This window comes from Callorhinchus milii, unplaced genomic scaffold (assembly GCF_018977255.1).
Source record: "Callorhinchus milii isolate IMCB2004 unplaced genomic scaffold, IMCB_Cmil_1.0 Scaffold939, whole genome shotgun sequence".
NCBI lineage: Eukaryota > Metazoa > Chordata > Chondrichthyes > Chimaeriformes > Callorhinchidae > Callorhinchus > Callorhinchus milii.
In genome coordinates, this window is record NW_024705680.1 from 1 (window position 1) to 22103 (window position 22103).

Sequence of the window (22103 nt, forward strand, 5' to 3'; positions counted from 1 at the left end):
TATCAGACTCTATTGAGGTGTCACTCTTAATATCAGACTATATAGAGGTGCTCACTGTTAATATCAGACTATATAGAGGTGTCACTGTTAATATCAGACTATATAAAGGTTCTCACTGTTAATATCAGACTATATAGAGGTGTCACTGTTAATATCAGACTATATAGAGGTGTCACTTAATATCAGACTATATAGAGGAGTCACTGTTAAAATCAGACTATATAGAGGTGATCACTCTTAATATCAGACTATATAGAGGAGTCACTCTTAATATCAGACTAACATTGAGGAAAGAATCGTAATTTATTTTTTCTGCCAACTGGAGAGTTTGACTTTTAATCCGAGTCCAAATCCCTGACTGTCCGGCACCTTGGGCCGTCCTCCCGACGTGAAAGGCGCTATACAGCTGTAATATTGTGTTGTATTATCTCTCTTTGCCAGGAACGTCCGCCTGTCCCAATGGTAACTTCCACTGTACCAATGCTGGCTTCAGACCTCGCTACATTCCCGCTTCCCGCGTGAATGACGGCATTTGCGGTAAGAGTTCTCTCCCTCGGGTTTGTACTGTGATGTAAAACCCCCCCATTCATTTAGTCTCCTACTTACCCGTCGTTGTACGTTCCACGTTTACGATCTGAATGGCATCAACTTGACTCCCTGGAAAGCATCTGAATCTTCTTGTTCGACGCTGTTTTGACTCGTAGGACTGTTTTCTGTGCATAGTGGCAAAGTATTTGTTCCTTTCCATCTCTGCAGATTGCTGCGATGCCACCGATGAGTACAACAGCGGCATTGTCTGCGACAACACCTGCAAGTAAGTAGCTTGTAATCTCCAAATGAGAGATTTGGGGAGTGAGTGGGAGAGCAGGTGTTAGTGGTTTGCGGAGAAAATCATCAACGCCAGTTTGATGTGATAGAATGGCTTTGTTTCTGTGCTCTTCACAATCCATGACTCAGCCAACCTTTGTTAGGAGAGCAAGTATCCTTGATGGTAATGTATTCTGAATGCGAAATCCTGCTCCTCGACCCCTCTCACTCTGCTTTCAAAATGCACCTCGCAAGCGAGAGGACTTGGGTTTGATTCCTGGGCGGGTCAGGGCGAAAACCTTGGTCAAGTTTCCTTACTCCACTCACTCACTCACACACACACACACACGCGCGTGCGCCAGCGAGCGAGCGCCTCTGTTTACCTAGCAGTAAGTAGGAACCCTTTGTTCGTCGATTATTCGCCCCTCTTTTCTGGGGCGAATAATCCCTTTTAAAAAAAATAGTAATAATAGTCGCTTAACGACTGTTTGCCCGACGCTGCTGCGCGCAATTGGCTGCCGCGTTTCGCCCACAAAAATACACAAGTCGGTTCGCTTGCCGGCACCTCCCGTGATTGGCTTTGAAACGTCCCAACGAGGTGATGAGGCGCTGCTTCAAATGCCAAGGATTACTCACATTGTTGTTAATTCTGTGTATTGGTCTTTCCGCCGATTCTTATAAAAAGAGAACAAGGACGCAAGGAGAAGGAAACCTTACAGCAGATGGCGGAGGTCGCCAAAGAGGGATTCCGAGTGAAACAGCAGCTCATCGAAGAAGCAAAGAGAAGTCGAGAAGATAAGCAGGTTTGCTTTCTCCTCCCTCCCCCACCCCCGACCTTCAATTATCATTTCATTATCTTCCCTCTCCATCATTTTGATGGGCTGCTCTCTCTCTCTCTCTCTCTCTCTCTCTCTCTCTCTCTCTCTCTCAGTCCAAGCTGACCCTCCAATGCTGCGCTGGAGGGAGAGAGAGAGAGTGTCACATTGTCAGAGGCGTCATCTTTCGGGCGAGATGTTAAACCTCACTCAACCTCACTCACTCACTGTGCCCTGCTCAGGTGGACGTTAAAGATCTCCCACAGCGCTGTTGGAAAGGAGGAAAGAGTTTCTCTCTCTCTCTCTCTCTCTCTCTCTCTCCCCTCTCCCGGTATCCTGGCCGACAATCCCTCAAATATAATAATAATAATCCTTGCATTTGACACGGCGCCTGTTCATGCCGTTGAGACGTCTGAAAGCGTTTCACGGAACAGGCTGTAAAGTGTAGCGACTGTATATTTTGTGGGCGAAACGCGGCAGCCAATTGCGCTCAGCGGCGTCCCCACAAACGGTCGTGGATTTGAGCGACCACGTTTTTTTTTTTGAAGGAATTATCACCCCCTCGGAAAGCGATCCTCTGGTTCCTGCTTTCTGCTGGGTAAACAGAGGCGTGTGTGTGTGTGTCTGTCTGTCTGTGTGTGTGTGTGTGTGTGTGTGCGTGCGTGGAGTAACAAAACTTACCAAGGATTCGCTCTGACCTGACCCGCACGGGAATCGAACCCGGATCCTCTCGCTTGCGAGGCGAGCGCTCTTAACCACTGAGCCACGGGACTACACATGAATAGTCGGCAGACTGTTTCGACGGCTGGAGCTGAATGCTGGTCTGCCTGATGCACACCCGTGTCTGTATCTAAATTATCATGACTATTTACTTATTATTCCTGCTTCCCCCAGAAAAAGCTGGAAGAGCTGGCGAAGAGCAAGACCACTTGGGAATCGCAGGTGGAGTTACTGAAAGCGGAGAAGGACGCTGCCGAGAAACCGGAGAAGGAAGCCAAGGACAAGCATCACAAAATGTGGGAAGGTAACTCTGCCAGAGGCTGTCACAAGGACTAATAATAATAATCCTCGCAGTTGATACAGCGCCTGATCACGACTTCGAGACGTCTCGAAGCGCTTCACGGAATACGCTGTGAAGCAAATCGACCGGATCTTTTGCGGGCGAAACGCATCAGCCAATTGCGCACGGCAGCGTCCCCGCACGCAAACAGTCGTGGATCGAAGTAACCCAAAATAATAATTCCTGGGATAACTGCGCCCGGAAAGCGATCGGCTTAGTTTGTTGAAGCGCTCGCCTCCCAAGCGAGAGGACCCGGGTTCGATTCTCGGGCGGGTCGGGGTGAAACGGTTTCCTTACTCCACACGCGCGCGCGCACGCACGCCTCTGTTTACCCAGCAGTGAGTAGGGACCCGTTCGATGGTCCATTGGCTTTTCCGGAAGGTAATAATCCCGACGAAACAGCCACAACAAATAACGATCAGAGTAAATTGGTCACTCCATCCGCGGCGGTTTGTGGGGACGCTGCCGGGCGCAATTGATCTGGCGCTGTGTCAAATGCGAGGCTTATCATCGTCATCGTTATTATTATTATTATTCAAAACTGCAAAAGAGGCGACGTTGGGTCGGGCAGCGCTGCTGCTAAGACCAACCCGTCGCAGATTTGAGTGCTTGCCAGCCGGCCGCGGGGCTTGTTCCAGTCCACAAGGCGGCGCTAAACTCCCACTACTTGTTCCTCCCTCCGCTTGGGGATGGCTGAGGTCGTGTCGTTCGCGATGCTGTAGCCCCGGAGTCCCGCAGGGAGCTGGTTAAAGCATTCTCCTTGCAGGCCAAGAGACCTGGGTTCGATTCCCCGGGCTGGGTCAAGGCGAAAAGTTGGGCAAGTTTCCTTGCTACACACACACACACACACACACACACAGACCCGCACGCACGCGGGCGCCTCGGTTTACCCAGCAGTAAGTAGGAACCCGGTTGTTAGCCGATTGGCAGATCGCTTTTCCGGGGGGTAATAATCCCTTCAAAAAAAAAAAAAAACCTAAATAATAAATGTTTCGCCCACAACACACACGGTCACTCCACTTTACAGCGTATCCCGTGGAGCGCTTTGAGACGTCTCGAAGATGTGATGAGGCGCCGGGTCAAACGCCGGGATTATCATCATCGTTATTATTACTGCAGAATGAAATCACGCAGCGCTGGACAGTCGGGGATTTGGACCCGAGCTGGTGGTTGGGATAGAGCTGGCGGAGTGGGAGGGTGACCGAAGGCCCCGGTCGAAGAGGAGGGTTTTGAGACGGGAAGGGAAGGGAGGCGGAGGGACTGGGAGCAGTCCGGAGTCCGCTGAGCCGAGGGAGCGGGCTGGGTTGGCATGGAGTTAGCGGGTCGAAGAGGTAGGAAGGAGCAAGGGCGTGGAGGGATGGGGGGGCCAGTGGAACCGGGCGATGATGGGGGACAGGCTTCGCTTTGAGATGCTGGACAAGGGGTGGGGGGTGAGGGGGTAAATGCGTTGACCTCCTTTGCTGCTGGTGTGGAGTTCTCCCTCCCTCTGCTCCCTGAGAAGTGGACGCTTCGAAATCCTTGCGTGCAACCGTCGGGCTGGAAAATGGAGGGTTGCTTGCCAACTGGTAAATAATTCACGCTTCTGAACTGACTCGTGTGAGCAGCAGCACCAGAAGACGACTCAGCCCTGACCCGCAAAATCTCAGCCGCTCGCAGGTAGAGAGAGAACAAAATAAACCCCAAGGTTGCGGCGTGTAATCAAAGCCACGTTAGTAATAATAATAATAATAATAATAACCTGGCATTTAATACACGTCCTCAGAGACCTCTCAAAGCGATTCACAGGACACACTGTAAACTGAATTGACTTGGGCAGAAACCCGGCAGCCAATTGCTCACAGCAGCGTCCGCACAAAACAGTCGACGACTGAGCGACCAAGTTATTATTTCTTTATTTTTTCTTGGAAGGGATTATTACCCCTTCTGCCGATTGACTAACAACCTACTTACCGCTAGATAAACTGGTGCGTGCGTGTGTGTGCGCGCGTGTGCGTGTGTGTGTGTGTGTGTGAGAGCGCTCTGGGACGCCTCCCTGCATTGTCGGTGCAAGTTGTGGTTGTTGTTGAGCTGCCAACGGTTACTTCGACAGAAATCAAAGCTTTGCGGAACCTGGAGAAGGAGAAACTCAGGGCCGCCGAAGCCTTTCAGGAGTTGGACGACGATCAAGACGGCACGTGAGTCCCGTGCGTCCCCGCGTTCGGGTCCGGAATAACTGGCGCGTTTCCGTTAAAGGGAAAGCTTTGAAAATCGTGGGCGAGAAAGACTACTCGAATGCAGCTCCCGAGTCCCTTTACCATCATACGGGAGCCCTGCAGCTCAGCGGTCAGAGCGCTCGCCCCGCAAGCGAGAGATCCGGGTTCTATTCCCGGCAAGGTGAAATGTTGAGCAAGTTTCCTTACTTTTCAGTTAAAACTCCTGATGACTTGTCACCCACAAAATACCCAATCGATCCACTCAGGGGCTCAGGGGTTAGAGCCCTCGCCTCGCAAGCGAGAGGGCCCGGGTTCGATTCCCGGGCGGGTCAGGTCAGGGCGAAACCTGAGGCAAGTTTCCCTTCTCCCCACAAACACACACATACAGACCCACACACACACACACACACACAGACACGCACACACACAGACACGCCGCGGGGATGGGAGGTGATAAGATCGGAGGTGCTGATGGATTTTATCTGCAGTGTTTTATGTTGCCTTTCGTGATCGAGTTGCCCTCTTGTCCTCAGTGTGACCGTGGCCGAAATCCAGACCCACGTCGAGCTGGACAGCGATGCAGACGGTGCCGTGAGCGAACAGGAAGGAGAGGTGAGGCTAACCGGAGGTTCCCCTGATCTGTCTGTCTGTCTGTCTTCCTGCCCGGGTCGGTGAGAGTGAGAGAGAGAGAGAGAGAGAGAGCGTGATGACATTTATACACCGCCTTTCGAGTCCGGAGGACGTTCCCAAAGCACCGGACAGTCCAGTCGGGGGTTTGGACTTGAGCTGGGTGAGAGGCGTGTCTGTGTGTGTGTGTGTGTGGGTCTGTGTCTGTGTGTGTGGGTGTGGGTCTGTGTCTGTATGTGTGTGTTTGTGGGGAGAAGGGAAACTTGCCTCAGGTTTCGCCCTGACCTGACCCGCCCGGGAATCGAACCCCGGGCCCTCTCGCTTGCGAGGCGAGGGCTCTAACCCCTGAGCCTCTGAGTGGATCGATTGGGTATTTTGTGGGTGACAAGTCATCAGGAGTTTTAACTGAAAAAATATTGTTTCTTTCAATCTCCCCCCACCCCCCCCACCTCTCTCTCCCTCTCTCTCTCCCCCTTCTCTCTCTCTCTCTCTCTCTCCCCTCTCTCTCTCTCTCTCTCTCTCTCCCCCCACCTTACTTCCGCCCCCCACCTCCCCAGACGCTGTTAGGAGGCGTCAGTCAAGTGGATGTTACCAGTTTCCAGGAGACGGTGTGGGCAGGTATTAAGGACAAATATAAATTTGAGGTGAGTGCAGTTTAATTGAGTGAATTGCCTTGACGCTCGCTGGCTGTTGGTGCAGAAATGTTGATTTTAATAATAATAATAATAATAATTTTAGTACAAGTTGCTGGTCTTTTAAGAATCCTTCCTTTCGACGTAGCACTTTATCGAGCGAGGATAGAATAATATAATAATCGTCGCATCTGATACAGCGCCTTATCGCGCGCACCCCATCGAGACGTCTCAAAGCCCTTCCCAGAACATACTGTAGAGTGAGTGTAGTGACTTGTGCTTCGTGGGCGAAACTGGGCAGCCAATCGCTCGCGGCAGCCACGGCCCCCACAAACAGTCGTGGAGTGAGCGACCAAATTATTATTGTTTTTGGAAGGAATTATTAACCCCCAGAAAAGCCATCCGCCAATTAACAACCGGGTCCCCACTTGGTGCTGGGTGAACAGAGGCGTGTGTGCGTGTGTGGAGTAAGGAAACTCGCCCAAAGTTTCGCCCTGACCTGACCCGGCCGGGAATCGAACCCGGATCCTCTCGCTCGTGAGGCGAGGGATCTAACCACCACCACAACAACAACTTGCTTTTATAAAGTGCCGCCTTTCGGACTCCCCAAAACGAGGCGTCTGCGCGAGTCGCTCGTAACTCCCGGTCATACATTTTTGCCCGCAAGACGCACAGTCACTACACTCGACGGCGTATCCCGTCAAACGCTTTGAGACGTCTCGAAGACGCGATCAGGCGCCGGGTCAAAATGCCAGGAGTGTTATTGCCGTCGCACACCGGCGGACATCTTGAGCACCTTCCTCTTCCTCTCTTTTTCCCCCCCACCCCCCTCTCCTCCGCGACCGGCAGGTGTCGCCGGAGACCCCAGCCCCCCCCGACGTGCCGGCGGAGGAGAAGACGGAGAATCGGCCCGAGTCCCGTCGCGAGGAGTGGAAGAAGAACGCCGGCGATGATCGCGAGGAGGATGAGGAGGAGGACGACGATGACGATGACGACGAGGGCGATGACGGCGACGACGAGGGTGGCGGGGCCGAGGAGGAGGACGACGAGGACGAGGAGGACAGCGATGACGAAGGGGGCCGGGAACGCTACAAGGTAATTAGCTTCAGGAACGCCCAAATGCGTACGTACGTCAGCAACGACAACGCCACCACCACCAACTTACAGCAATCGTGGCATTCGACACACCCGGCGCCCGATCGCGTCTCGAAGCGCTTCGCCGGCTCTCACCGCCACGTGTGGTGACTGTGCGTTTGGGGGGGGGGGGGGGGGGGGGGATCGTGCAAGCCAGTCGCGCCCAGCGACGTCCAGCCCACAAGCAGTCAAGTCGGGTAAAACTTGCATCTGATGCAGCACCCCCATCGCACAGGGTAGCTCAGCACACATCCAACCCCGAGTCAGAAGGTTGTGGGTTCGATCCCCCACACCCCACCCCCGCCGCCCCAAGTCGGGACCGGGAATCCGTATAGTTTGGGCTCACAGCTCTGCGGTGTGGGGGGTTAGGGAGGTCCCGGGTTTGATTCAGGGTGAAACCGTAGCCAGGTATCATCGCCTCCCTTTCCCCAGCAGTAAGTAAGGCAAGAATCCCTTTTTTACATAAAATAAAACACACAAAAAATTGGCCCCTCAATCCTCGGCCGTTTGTGGGGACGCTGCTGTGAGCAGTTGGCTGCCGGGTTTCGCCCACGAAACGTGCAGTCGACGCGCTGTACCGTGTGTCCCGTGAAGCGCTTTTGAGGCGTCTCGAAGGCGCGAGAAGGCGCTTGTGTTTATTTGGCTCGTTTCATCTTTGATGGGATTATTTTCCCCGGAGCTCGTTCCGCCGATCGACTTGACAACCGGATTCCTGCTCGCTGCTCGGTAAACAGAGGCGTGTGCGCGCGTGGAGTAAGGAAACTTGATGAACGTTTCGCTCCGAGCCCGAGAATCAAAGCCAGGTCCTCTCGCTTGCGTGAACACTGGAGCTACAGGACTCCCATGTAGCGTATGTGGAGTTAGGAGTATTGAATCGGGGCTTGTTTGGGATTCCGATCACCTGGGGTTTTCACCGCGGAGTGACTGGCGTGCCTTTTGTTTCCCTGTCAGGGGGAAAGCTGAGCCACACACCACCCCCCCCGTCGTGTGTCCTAACTTCAAACAAGACTTGGCTTCCAAATTATGCGTTGATATGCGCTGTATCAAATGCGAGGACGATTAATATTATTATTATATTTTCCTGGGGCCTCCCCTCAAGTTCAAAGCGCGCCTCTCACCTCGAAACTTTGACCGCACTTACGGTCATCTCTCGCGGCTGTTTGAGGGACGCTGCTGTGCGCAGTCGGTTGCCTGGTTTCCATCGCACATTACACAGTCGGTCCACTTTACAATGTGTTCCGTGAAGCGCTTCGAGACGTCTCGGCGACACGATAAGGCGCTGCGTCGAGTGTAAGGACTATTATTATTGAGATGATAAACCCACGTTGCTTAACGGACCCAGAAGTTGACGGTCTTTGTCTCTCCGTAGGACCCCGAGGACAGATATCAGCCGCCCAAGAAAGAGGTGGTGGATGAGCAAATGCCACCATACGAGGAGCAAACGCAGGAGCTAATTGATGGTAGGTAAAGCGATCAATCGTATCTTTTATTTGCTTTAATCGTTGCAGGTCGGAATTAGACCATTTCCTCGCTCCGCACTGTTTACCCAGCAGTAAGTCGGAACCCGGTTGTTAGTCGATTGGCGGATTAATTTCTGGGGGTAATAATCCCTTTGGAAAAAAAAAGTGTGGTCACTCGATCCACGACCCTTTGCGGAGACGCTGCTGAATCCTACAGTCGCTCCGCTGGACAGACTATTCTGTGAACCGCTTTGAGGCGTCTCGAAGACCTGCTCAGGCGCTGGGTCAAACGCAAAAGCTATTGTGATCCGTGCCTCCTCTGCAGCGTACAATAAAAAGCGTACGTTCGTTTCAGTGCCTTTCACCCACCCGCGACACGCAAATTGAATGAGTGTAACCTTGCACGTGAATGAATGCACCGTGAGGTTTAGAGACCTCATCTGTGACAGAGAAACTGTCAAGCGTTGCTTCTGCAGCCCACAGATATTTCTCAAATAGGGCATCCATGTATAATTCTCCTCTTCCCCCCCCCCACCCCCACTTTGAGTACCAACTGCCCCAGCAGTGATTGAGATGAGAGCTGACACCTCATCAAACATTTAAGTGCTGTTTGTTTTCCCCCAGGCTCTTTCCCTACGACGTAAGTGGGAACCTGCAGTATCACAGTCCTTCCGGCCCGGTGTGCTCTTTGCATATTCCAGGGTGATCCCAACAAGCCGGCCCGAGGGCCGCATGCGGCCCCCACCCCCCTCCATCTCACCTGGCCCCGCCCGCTCCCTCCGTTCCCCGATAACCACGTCTTCGGGACGTCTCAAAGCGCTTCACGGGATATAACGTTGAGTGCAGTGACTGTATATTCTGTGGGTGAAACGCGGCAGACAATTGCCCACAGCAGTGTCCCCACAAACACACACAGACAGTTGTGCAGTGAGCGACCATCTGGATGGGAAAACGCCAAAATATTGCTTATGCTCATGCACGGATGTTTCTCAAATAGAACGACTGGTTAGACCGCTGTATAAATGCAAGTTGTTGTTGCTGGGGGTCTGGCGCTTGGTTGGGCGGTGCTAATGCAAAGTGATAAGCAGATTTGTGGAGTGGGGCAAGTGGAATCTCCCTGTAGCTCAGGGGTTAGAGCCCTCGCCTTGCAAGCGAGAGAGAGGACCCGGGTTCGATTCCCCGGCGAGTCAGGTCAGGGAGAAACCTTAGGCAATTTTTCTTATTCCACGCGCGCACACACACACGCGCGCGCGCCTCTGTTTACCGAGTAGTCGGTAGGAACCCGCTTGTTAGTCGATTGACGGACGGCTTTTCCGGAGGTAAATAATCCCTTCGGTCACCCAGTCCACCACTTGTTTGCGCGGGCGCTGCTGTGCGCAATTGGCTGCCGCGTTTCGCCCACAAGACCGTACGGTCACTCCACTTCACAGTACAATCAGTGAAGCGCTTTGAGACGTCTCGAAGACGCGACGAGGCGCTGCAATCGAATGCAAAGATTATCCTTACAACTGGATCAATTGAGTGAACTGAGCCGGGTGCCTTGATCTCTTTAAGTTAGTATAATTTATCTTCCGCTTACTTCCTTTCTCCCGACCCTAACTGTTGTGATTTCACACCCGGCCCCATCTGTTCTCACTAGATCTTCCTCCTCCATTCCTTTCCTTTGTGAAAACTGCGGCAAAGCCGTTTGCTTTATTATCTCCTGTGAGCTTCCCCCCCCCCCCCCACCCCCACCCCACCCCTACTTGCCATCCCTACTTCAGAGCTTCTTTTGCAGTGATATCAATGGCAAGCTATATCACGCGATATACGTCCCCCTCCCTCGCCTCCTCTTCGACCGTGCGTTCGGTCACCTGTCCCCCCCCCCCCCCCACTCCTCCCCGATCCCAGCTCGGTTCCGAAACACTGCCATTTTGTGCCATTTTGTTTTTGTTGTTGTCGGGCAGAGCCCTCGCCTCGCAAGCGAGAGGACCCGCGCGCACACACACGCACACGCACACACACACACACGCAGTCACACACAACGCAGACACACGCACCTCTATTTACCAGCAGTCAGCAGGAACCCGGCTGACCGCTCTCTGCAGGGTAATTAACAATCCTTTTTTTTAAAAAGAAATAAAAATGAATAATAATTCGGTCACTCAATCCACGGCTGTTTGCGGGGGGGACCCCACTGGGCTCAATCGGCTGCCGCGTTTCGCCCACAAAAATCCTGCAGTCACTACACTTGACAGTGGGGTCCTGCGGAGCGCTTCGGAAGACGTGACAAGGCGCAGTATCAAATGCGAGGATTATAAGGATAGGCCGCAGAGCTTTTGCTGACCGTATTCCCAGCAAAGCTGCTGCCGCAGCGAAAAAGAAAAATGCTGGCAGTGTTTTTTTTTTTTATCCGCTTTCTGCTTCCGTGCCTTTTCTTTTCTTCATCTTTCGCTTTTAAACACATCAAAGGACAGACAGACAGACAGACAGGTCAGGGCTGAGCCAGAAGCTGGTACCAACGTTTATCCTTGTGCTGGGATTTCAGGCGCTCTCTCTCTCTCTCTCTCGCTCTCTCTCTCTATCTCTATCTGCAATAGTGACCCAGATTTCAGCGAGCACCAGCGCGGACACCAATCCAGGCGTCATATCCGAAGAGATTTCTCTCCTCTTCTCGGAAGTTTTTAACCAGGCCTACACTTTACAGAGATACCCATCTCACCACCGGGCACACCTCTCGCACTCACACACCACGCTCTCGCACGCTCACACACACACACACACTCGCAAGCGCACGCACTCTCGCTCACGCACTCTCGCTCACACACACACACACACACACTCACTCGCACACGATCTTGTGCGCACACGCTCGCACACGCGCGCACTCACACGTGCCTGCTCTCTCACGCAAAAGCAAGCGTTTGCAGACACTTGCACACGCTAACCGTTACGCAACAAGACTTCCCAGGAAGGAGTATTTATTTGAGGTCACAGCTGCTGAGACGAGACCGGACCTGTTTGCTCAATGACAGCGTAAAATAATCCTTGCGCTTGACACAGCGCCTTGCCACGTCCTCGAGACGTCTCAAAGCGCTTTGCGGCAGTGAAGCGACTGCGCGTTCTGTGGCGTCCCACAGTTCTGCTGCAGTGAGTGGGTGAATGAATGGGAGAGTGGGGAGTGAGTGGGTGGGTGGGCGGGCGGGCGAGCGAGCGACTGGGCAAGTGAGTGGGAGAGCGGGCGGTTGGGAGAGCGAGGGGGTGGGAGAGCGAGCGAGCGAGGGGGTGAGTGTGGGAGCGAGCGAGTGAGCGTGCGAGCATCTTAACGACGTGTGAAAGTCTAGCAGTCACACGTTGGCCCCTTTCACACCTGCTTCTCGACAGCTTTCTCTCTCCCCCCCCCACCCCACCCCACCCCCCCACCCCGGCTCTCTCCTCAAATTAGAGGGGAAGTCATGTCTGCTAGACTCCTCGCTGGGAATTGCAGTCAGGAACTGCCTTCCTTCAGAGCTTAAATCCCCCCCTCCGCCCCCCCCCACCCCACCAACAGTAAACACAGCAAATCTCTTCCCCGCTCACGCACACAGGCAGCTGATCGAAGGAAGGAGCCGTAGAGAGGGAGGGAGGGGGAGAGAGAGAGAGAGAGAGAGTGGAAAATAATTCGACAGCTGAAGTCGACCGAACGTGTCTTGTTTATCGCCGGATTTCTTCCCGGCCCACTTAACCGCGGGGAAAACCTCAACGACAGCAACGGCGCGGCGACACGTGTAAAAGCGCCTTTCGTGTCGGGAGGACGTCCCAAGGCTCTGGGCAGTCGAGAGTCTCGGCCCCGAGCTGGGGGTCGGGGAGCGTGGCGGGGTGGGGGGGAGGAGGGGGTGAGGGCAGGGCTGGGGGGCGGAAGCAGGGAGATCGAAAACACGGTCGAAGAGGAGGCGAGGGGCGGGGGGCGAGGCGGAAGGGACTGCTGGGTGGCGTTCCGGAGGGTGGGGGTGGCGCAGAGTGGCGGAAATCCCGACCGCCAACAGTGGGATGAGCGAGGCGGGGGGCGAACGTGGAGCCTATTGATGACCTAGAACAGGGTGGTCTCCAACCCCCCCCTCTGTCGCCACTGCAGGACTCGTGTTGGTGTTTTGCCCCCCCCCCCCCCCCCCCCCCCCCCCTCCCCAACTTCAATCACAGGCCATGTCCTCGCGTTCTGCTGGTTCAGTACAAGAGGAGAGACAGGTTATTATGTTAAGTGACTGGCTGGCTGGCTGGCTGGCTGAGTGACTGTGTGTGTGAGTGAGTGACTGTGTGACTGACTGTATGTGGCTGAGTGACTGTGTGTGTGAGAGAGACTGACTGAGCGAGTGAGTGACTGTGTGACCGACTGTGCATGAGACTGAGTGACTGTGTGAGTGAGTGACTGTGAGTGAGTGAGTGACTATGACCGACTGTGCGTGAGACTGTGTGAGTGAGTGACTGTGTGAGTGACTGTGAGTGAGTGAGTGAGTGAGTGACCGACCGACCGACCGCGTGTGTGACTGACTGAGTGTGAGACTAAGTGACTGTGTGAGTGAGTGACTGTGTGACCGACTGTGTGTGTGTGTGTGTGTGTGTGTGTGTGTGTGTGACTGACTGAGTACGGGGAGCTGATGTCATTCTCTCGGAGGGGCAGCAGGTGCTGGATACCAGCCGGGGGGAATCGAATATCGCTTCATTTTCCGACCCAAATTGCCGGCTGTGTGTTTGGGAGCTGTTCTGGCTCTGACGCCCCGGCCGGCCTCCTGCGATCACGAAGCTATATACACTTGAGACCCATTTACGAGAGAGAGAGAGAGAGAGCGAGAGAGCCTTCTAAACCACTCGGAACAATGAATTTTCCTTTCAGAACGCTGGCGCTGCCTGGTGGCTCCCAATTCCCCTCATTATCTTTAGCCTCCTTTCAGGCACTTAATTGCTCCCTCCCCTCATTATCGCCTTCCCCTACAAAGACCTCTTGACTGCCATCCCAATTTTGGCGGCTATCCGTGGCGCCGTTTTGACTGTGCGACGCGATGTACTGTAACATAATACACCGGTAATTAATTCTCTCAAAGACCTTGTTTTGTGTCCCTCACCGGCCCAATCTCTTCCCCCCCCCCCCCCCCCCACACACGTATACACACGCGCGCTTCCTTTCTCCGCCGCCAGTCGTAATCGGCCGTTTGAAAACATTCTTAGCGTAAAAGCAACCGAGGGGGAATCGTGTTTGATTCCAGGGCAGGGTCAGGGCGAAACGTTGGACGTGTTTCCTTACTCGGCACGCTCACAAGCACGTACACGTGCACACACGCATACGTGGGCGCGTACACACTCGCGCGCGCGCCAGCGGTAAGTAGGGACCCGCTTGCCAGTCGATTGGCGGATCGCTTTGATGGGGTGGGCGGTGGGAGGGGAGGTAATAATCCCTTCCAAAATAAAATTTAATCATAATTTGGCCGCTCGATCCACGACTGTTCGCGGGGACGCTGCTGCCTGAGGTATCGCCCTGACCCACCCGGGAATCGAACCCGGGTCCTCTCGCTTGCGAAGGCGAGCGGTCTTAAGCCACCGAGCTGCCGGACTCGGTCGTACATATGCCAGTCGGGCTCCCGCCATATTTACCGCCTGGCGTTTTGCTTCCGCAGCCGCCGATCGAACTCGAAGTGCTTTCTCGGAAGCGGAGAAATCGTTGAAAGACCTCGAGGATTCGATCAGGTAACAAATTAACCGTCGCGTCTGTCCGTCGCCCATCGAGCCAGCGTTTCGCAGGATTTAATAATAACGACAACCCTCACACCTCCGACGCGGCGCCTTGTCACGTCTTCGAGACGTCTCAAAGCGCTCCGCAGGTCGCGCTGTAAAAGTTTCGTGGGCGAAACGCGGCAGCCGATTAATTAATCGCAGTGTCCCCACAGACCGTCGTGGATTGAGTGACCTTTTTGCTAATTAACCATTTGCGGTTCGGCGAACGCCTCAAACTACACACACGCCCCTCTTTATTTTTGCCGGAAGTCCTGTAACTCGGTGGTTAGAGCACTCTCCCCGTAATGGAGAGGACCCGGGTTCGATTCCCGGGTGGGTCGGGGCGAAACGTTTCCTTACTGCTCGTGCACGCACGCACGCACGCACGACCCTGTTTACCCAGGAACCCGGTTGTTAGTCGATCGGCGGATCACTTTCCGGGGGCGTAATAATCCCTTTTTTTTAAAAAAATAATAATAATAATAATTTGGTCACTCAATCCAAGTGCGGGTTGGGATTACATCTTGCAATATATTCAGTGAAGCGCTTTGCGACGCTGAATTAAATGCGAGAATCATTATATCTATATGTACTACACGGCACCACCGAATCACCCCGACAATAATAGACTGTCGAAGGGTTTGCCGTGTTAAAAGTCTTCTCGTTACTAACGGGCACGACAGCCAGAGGTGAGACCGGACAAGGAGAGGTTTATTCACCCGGAGAGCTTTGAGGGTCTGGGATGCCCGGCTTGAAAGAGGCGTCCCGGGCAGGGTGGGCCGAACGGCCTCCTTGAACGCCCGTGAGAATGCGCTGCGGTCAGCAAGCCACCGCGCTCGCCTTAACTGTTCCCGTGGCCCGCTCTGTCTTACAGGAGCATCGAGAAGGAGCTCACCATCGACTTTGGGCCCTACGGAGAGTTTGCCTACTTGTTCAGCCAGTGCTACGAGATGAATACGAACGAGTGAGTTTAAAAACGCCGTCGCTTCCTCTGTCCGGGGTCCGCTCCCCCCCGCAGCAACAACACAGCGATGGTCAGCGTCGAGCCGGTGGGGTGGGTGGGGGGGCGGGGTGCGGTAGGTGAGGGTGACTGTAGGCGTAGGTCGAAGAGGTTAGAGAAAGGGGGAGGAAGGTTGGGGCCGAGGGGGAGAGAGGGAGAGCGTTCTCGGGAGTTTCCGGGGCGTAGCGTGAGAGTGCGACCCTCGGGGCGGAGGGAGCGAGGGACGGGCGGGAGGCCGGAGGAAGCGGGTTGGGGGGGAGTTAACGGGCGGGAGAGGTCGGGGGGGGGTGGGTGTGTAGTTGTGTGTGTTGTGGGTGCGGGTGCGCGTGTGTTGGTGGGTGCGTATGTGCGCGTGTGAGTGAGTGCGTGAGGTGAGTGTGTGTGCGTGGGGTGTGTGAGGTGTAGCTGTTGCGTGTGGGTGAGAGGTACTATCAGGAACTGAGCAAATTCTTCTCTGATCACGGTAAATTCACAAGAAATGGAGTGGGGGGTGTGGGAGTGGGGGTTGAGAGTGGGGGGGGGTGAAGAGTGGGGTCTGTGTGGGTGGGGGGGACGGACGTGTGTCTAGAGGATGGAGCGGCGGGGGGGGGCGTGTGGTGGTGGGTGAGTGTGCGGGGTGTTAGCGTGCATGTGTGCGGGTGTGTGGGGAGAGAGTGGGGGGTGCGGGAGGGAGAGCAGGTGCGTGTGTGTGTGTGGTGGAGGGAGCGTGTGTGTGTGTGCGCGCGGGGGGTGTGTGTGTGTGCGCGCGTGTGTGTGTGGTGAGAGAGCGCGACGTGCGCTGAATACCTACCGTGGCGTTGTGTGCCCACTTTACCAGCGGTTCGTAAATTACTCCTTTCAACTCACCCGGTGGAATACCTTTCCCCTTCAGTGGGTGGGGGGGGGGGGTGTGTGGGGGGTGGGGGGGGGAAGGTGGGAGAGAGAGAGAGAGTCAGAGAGTTAGGGGCTGGAGGTCGCTATTCACATGTAAATGCATGTGTTCCTCATTGTCCACGGCCTATTCATCGTTCCCTTTGGCGTTTATGGCTGAGGAAGAGCTATTTGTGTATATGTGTGTGTGTGTGTGTCTGTGTATCTGTGTGTGTGTGTGTGTATGGGTCTGAAATGCTGTACGCTGTCCAGCGCCTTGGGACGTCCCCCCGACGTGAAAGGCGCTATACAAGTGTAATCTTGTTGTTGGTGTTGTCTGTGCGTGCGTGTGTGTCTGTCTGTGTGTGTCTGCGCTTGTGTCTGTCTGTGTGTGTGTGTGTGCATGTGTCTGTCTGTGCGCGTCTATGTGTGTGTCCGTATGTGTCTGTCTGTGTGCATGTGTGTCTGTGTGTGTGTGTGTGTGTCTGCGTGTTTCTGTCTGTGTGTGTCTGTCTGTGTGCGTGTGTCTGTATGTGTGTGTCTGTCTTGCGTCTGTCTGTGCGTCTGCGCGTGTGTCTGTCTGTGTGTGTGTGTATGTGCATGTGTCTGTATGTGTCTGTCTGTGTGTGTGTCTGTGTGTGTCTGTCTGTGTGTGTGTGTCTGTGTGTGTGTGTATGTGCATGTGTCTGTCTGTGTGCGTGTGTGTGTCTGTGCGTGTGTGTGTCTGTGTGCGTGTGTGTGTCTGTGTGTGCAGTGCCGATTGACTTTGGTCAGGACTGGGTGTGGCTCGAGAGTGGGCAAGTGATAGATTAAACGCGGCTCGATTTATACCCGCACGGCCCCCGATTCCAAGTGATTCCGGTTCTCTCGATGCCCATCGATAGGAAAACGAGGAAAGTGCGTCATTGACTGCTTTCTGTTTTTAACGCCCACCCCCACCCCCCACCCCCCCCACCCCCCACTCTTCCTCTCGTGTTTATCTTCTGCGACTGCTGAAGAAAACTGCTTCTTTTTTCCTCTGTGCTGCCTTCAAGCTTTGCGAGGTCAGATCCCTGTGGAAATCTCCCCCTCCTCTTTCCTCCCACCCCCCACCCCCCACCTCCCAGGCCTTCCCCCCCCCCCCCCCCCACCACCACCTCGCAGTTTGCTGCTAGGATGCGAAACATGCATAAAATATGGCCACACTGTGGTGGATGAACAGCAGGGGAGGCTTTTTAAACCCAAGGCATCCCTCTGTGTGAAAATGAGCGGTTGGACAATGAGGCGGCAGCAGCGCACACACACAAAACACTCACACACGCACCCACAAACACACACGCACCACATACACACACACACACACACACCACACACACCACACACACCACACACGCGCGCAAACCCCGGCCTCAACCTCCCTCTCGTTCTCAAGATGATTGCGCTCTGCATTTGTCACCGTCCCTTCACATTTCAGGCCATCGGTACGTGTTGCAGGTGTCAGTGACACACACAACACCCCCCCCCACCACCACCAATACCCCCCCCCCCACCCCCTCCCCACCACCACCACTTAGCAAGTCAGGCAGCATCGATAGAGAGAGAGAGAGAGAGGAAGAGTCGTGGACCCGAAACGTTGACTCGCTTTCCTCATCAGGCGCCGCGCAAGGATTATTATTATTATTATTTTGTAAAATGTCTTACCGTTTTTTTTCTCCCCCCTCCACCGTTTCTTGCAGATATGTTTACAGACTCTGCCCCTTCAATAAAGTAGTGCAGAGGCCGAAACACGGAGGTACCGAAACCAGCCTCGGGTAAGCTTCAGCTTCGGAGTGGCTCGGGGGGCAACCGGGGGAAGAGAACGGTTGAAAAGCGGAGCCGGTGGTTCGAGCCCTCGCCTCGCAAGCGAGAGACAGAGAGAGAGAGAGAGAGAGAGAGAGAACCCGGGTTCGATTCCCGGGCGGGTCGGGGCGAAACATTGGGCAAAAAAATTCCTCAATCCACAAACACACGCACACGCGCACACCACACGCGCACACGCCTCCGGTTACCCGGCAGCGAGGAGGAACCCGAGCGTTAAGTCGATTAGGGCGGATCGCTTTTTCCGGGGATGATAACCCCTTCCGAAAAAATAATTCGCTCGCTCAGTCCACGGCTGTTTGTGGGACAGACGCCCACCCCACCGGGCGCAATTGGCCGCCGCTTTTCGCCCCACAGAACGTGCGCTCGATTCGCTTGGCTCGGAAGGTTGTTTTTGCGGCCCTGACCAGCGGTCGTCGTGAAACACGGGACGTGGACCCATCTCACCGGCCCTCCGGTCACGCGCGTTACGGGGAGACTTCTCCTGAAGGCATTCGTTCAGCCCGAACGCTGCTCGAAAGCGTGTCCCACCTGCGCCCGCGTCTGCCCTGCGCGTTACGCGACGAATACCGGTTCTCTAAGCCTAGGACTGCTTGATGGAGAGCGAGAGAGAGAGAGAGAGAGAGCGAGAGCATTTTTCTTTGACCTTGGGAAGCTTTCATAACTTAACGTAGATTTTTTTTTGTGTGCGTTCCCCCCCCCCCCCCCCCACCCCCACCCCACGCCCACACCTCTCCCACCCTCGCTTCAGAATGCAAGCGAATCTCCCATCACTTGCTTTGCAACAGCCCCCCACCCCCCCCCCTCCCCACCGAACGCGCCCCCTCCTCCTTTGTCCTTCGTCACTCGCTGTTTCGGAAACAACACACGGTTTGACATTAGGATGTCCAAGGTCTCTTGGAAATGCTTTGAAAAAGTGAGAAGCCTTAAATATTTAATTGTTTTTTTGTTCCTTCGCTGAACAACCTTGACAGCTAATTTGTGCGTGTGTAGGTGTGTAGGTGTGTGTGTGTCGGTGTGCGTGCGCGCGCGCGTGCGTGTTGGTGTGTGTAGCCGAGTTATTGCGCATGTGTGTGTGTGTTGGTGTGTGTAGCTGTGCTAGTGCGCATGTGTGTGTGGGTGTGCGTTGGTGTGTGTAGCTGAGTTAGTGCTCGCGTGTGCGCGGGTGTGTGGGTAGGTGTGTGTTGGTGTGTGTGTGTGTGTGTCGGTGTGCGTGCGCGCGCGCGTGCGTGTTGGTGTGTGTAGCCGAGTTAGTGTGCGTGTGGGTGTGTGGGTGTGTTGGTGTGTGTAGCTGTGCTAGTGCGCATGTGTGTGTGGGTGTGTTGGTGTGTAGCTGAGTTAGTGCTCGCGTGTGCGCGGGTGTGTGGGTAGGTGTGTGTTGGTGTGTGTAGCTGAGTTAGTGCGGGTGTGTGGGTAGGTGTGTGTTGGTGTGTGTAGCGTGTTAGCGCGCGCGCGTGTGGCTGTGTGTGTGTTGGTATGTGGGTGTGCGTTGGCACATGAAGGAATCTGTTCTGTCAAAAGATTCCATCCTTCGGGTGAGATGTTAAACTCTGGAACTGTACCCCGCAATCCCTCCGCCTCGGTCTGTGTGCCCTCGAGGTTAGGAGGTTGAGGGGCTGATCTGATCGAGGTGGGGAGGGGGTGGTGGGGGGTAATAATCTGACCGGGTCTCTTTTGTCCCGTGCAGTCAGTGGGGGTCGTGGAGCGGGCCGGAAGGCAGCAAGTTCAGCGCCATGAGGTACGAGCACGGCACAGCCTGCTGGCAGGGCCCGAGCAGGTCCACTTTGGTAAGGACCGTCCATCTCCAGAGACCCTCCCCATCTACCCCAACCTCCCTCCCTTTACACCCCCCCACCCCCCAACTCAGACGCCACCATTGCCAAGCTCTCTGGGGTGGGGGAGGCTGTGTAATTGCAAGTTGTTGTTGTAAGTATAGCCTCACGACGACGATGATGATGATGTTCGGGAGGAATTGGAGGAGAGAAGGGTCGGAAGGTGCAGTCCCTGTAGCTCGGGGTGGGGGTGGGGGGTGGGACGGGGGGGGTTTGAGCTCTCGCGTCGCGAGTCGAGAGAGGGAGAGAGAGAGACCCGGGTTCGATTCCCGAGCGGGTCAGGTCAGGGGCGAAACGTTGGGCAAGTTTCCTTACTACACACACGCAGACGCACACAGACACACACACGCAAACACAGATACACACACCCACCCACCCCCACAGACACACACACACACACACACACACAGACACACACCTCTGCTAACCCAAGCGGGAACCTGGTCGTGAATCGACGGGCTTTTGCGGGCGATAATCCCTAATAATAATAATAATATTATAATAGTCGCTGGGCGCGATTGGCTGTCGCAATTCGCCCACGAGACACGCGCAGTCACTCCACTTGACGGCAAGTCCCGTGAAGCGCTTTTGAGGCGACGAGAGCCCAAATCCCTTTGGACTGTCCAGCCCCTCGGGGGGGCGCCCCTTCTCCTCCACCGCCCCCCCCCCCCTCCCTCCCTCCCCCTGATCAACGCCGTGTCATCCCATCAGGTTAAGCTGACGTGCGGCAAAGACACGGCGGTGCTGTCCACCTCCGAGCCCAGCCGCTGCGAGTACCTGATGGAGTTCACCACCCCGGCCTTCTGCCAGGAGCCGAGCGAAGAGGACCACACGGACCACGACGAGCTTTGAGGCTCAGGCGAGTGGAGTCGCGTCGCGTCGCGAGCCGCCGTCTCCTCTCCTCTCCTCTTCCTCTCCGGCCGGGGAAAGCCCTCGCAGTGAAGCCTGACCTTTGCTGGGTCTGTCTCTGTCCCCCCCATCTCTCTCTCTCTCTCTTTGCTCCTATCTCTGTCTATGTCTCTCTCTCTCTCTGTCTCTCTCTACTTGTGTCTCTCTCTCTGTCTACTTGTGTCTCTCTGTCTCTCTACCTGTGTCTCTCTCTGTCTATTTGTGTGTCTCTCTCTCTCTGTCTCTCTCTCTGTGTCTCTCTCTCTGTCTACTTGTATCTGTGTCTCTCTCTCTGTCTACTTGTATCTGTGTCTCTCATTCTCTGTCTCTCTCTGCGTCTCTCTGTGTGTCCCTTCTCCAACTCTCTACTCCTCTCCCCCCCCCCCCCCCTTTCTCTCTCTCTCTCTCTCTCTCTCTCTCTCTCTCTGGTCACTTCAATCCACGACTTGTTTGTGGGGACCTCGCTGGGGCGCAATTGGCTGCCGCCTTTCGCCCACAGAAAATGCAGTCGATCCACGTTACAGCGTGTCCTGCGAAAGCGCTTTCGAGACGTCTCGAAGACGAGATGAGGCGCCGGGTCAAAAATGCCAGGATTATTATTATTATTACTAACCTCTCCTTTCTCTGTGCAGGTCGTGTAGAGATGAAGAGGAGACCAACATGGCAGATGGCTGGTGGGTGCCACAGCACTGTTAATTCAGCAGACACCTCACCTACCCCCCCCCCCCCCCCCTCCCCCAACACACGCTCATCATCTTGTTACTAAAGTGGACCCTTTCCCCTCTCTCTCCCCCCACCCCCCACAACATGTGTCCGGAGTGCGCTCCGAATCCAGCACATCCTTAAACCCACTGACAACTCTTCACTGAATCAACTCTTAAACATTGATTGTAGTGGCCTGATTGCCTGCCAACTGTGACCAAAATGTCCTTTACCCTTGCGCTGTCTCTCTCTCTCTGTTTTTCTCTCCCTCTTTCTCTCTCTCTCCCCCCTTCCTCTCTCTCTCTCTCTCTCTCTCTCCCCCACACTCCCTCTCTCTCTGTAACTCTTTAGCGTTGACAGTTTTTTTTTTCTTTGCAAAGGACGTCTTACAACCATTCTTTTTCACGTCGAAAAGGAAGGTCGACGTCTTCTCCGCCCGCCCGCCCGCGCGCACGCACGCCGGCCCGCCCGCGCGCGCGCACGCAAGTCACGTCAGGGCAAGGGTGAAACTCTCTTACGGCGAGAGGAGTCTGCGCGCCAGAGTC

The 22103-nt window shown here is 54.9% G+C and overlaps 1 protein-coding gene across 1 annotated transcript; it reads left to right on the forward strand.

Annotated features, from left to right (window-relative positions):
* Positions 1–441: 441 nt before the first annotated feature.
* On the forward strand, positions 442–21849 carry prkcsh (protein kinase C substrate 80K-H; the record flags this gene model as incomplete). The annotated part of the gene is made up of 15 exons (XM_042346521.1): positions 442–537; positions 757–814; positions 1493–1610; positions 2517–2646; positions 4772–4856; positions 5408–5486; positions 6059–6145; positions 6983–7228; positions 8637–8727; positions 14355–14424; positions 15326–15415; positions 18016–18090; positions 19824–19923; positions 20680–20827; positions 21489–21849. Coding segments are annotated over 14 exons (1466 nt in total), but the record flags the coding sequence as incomplete, so codon positions are not given.
* Between the last annotated feature and the right edge of the window lie 254 nt (positions 21850–22103).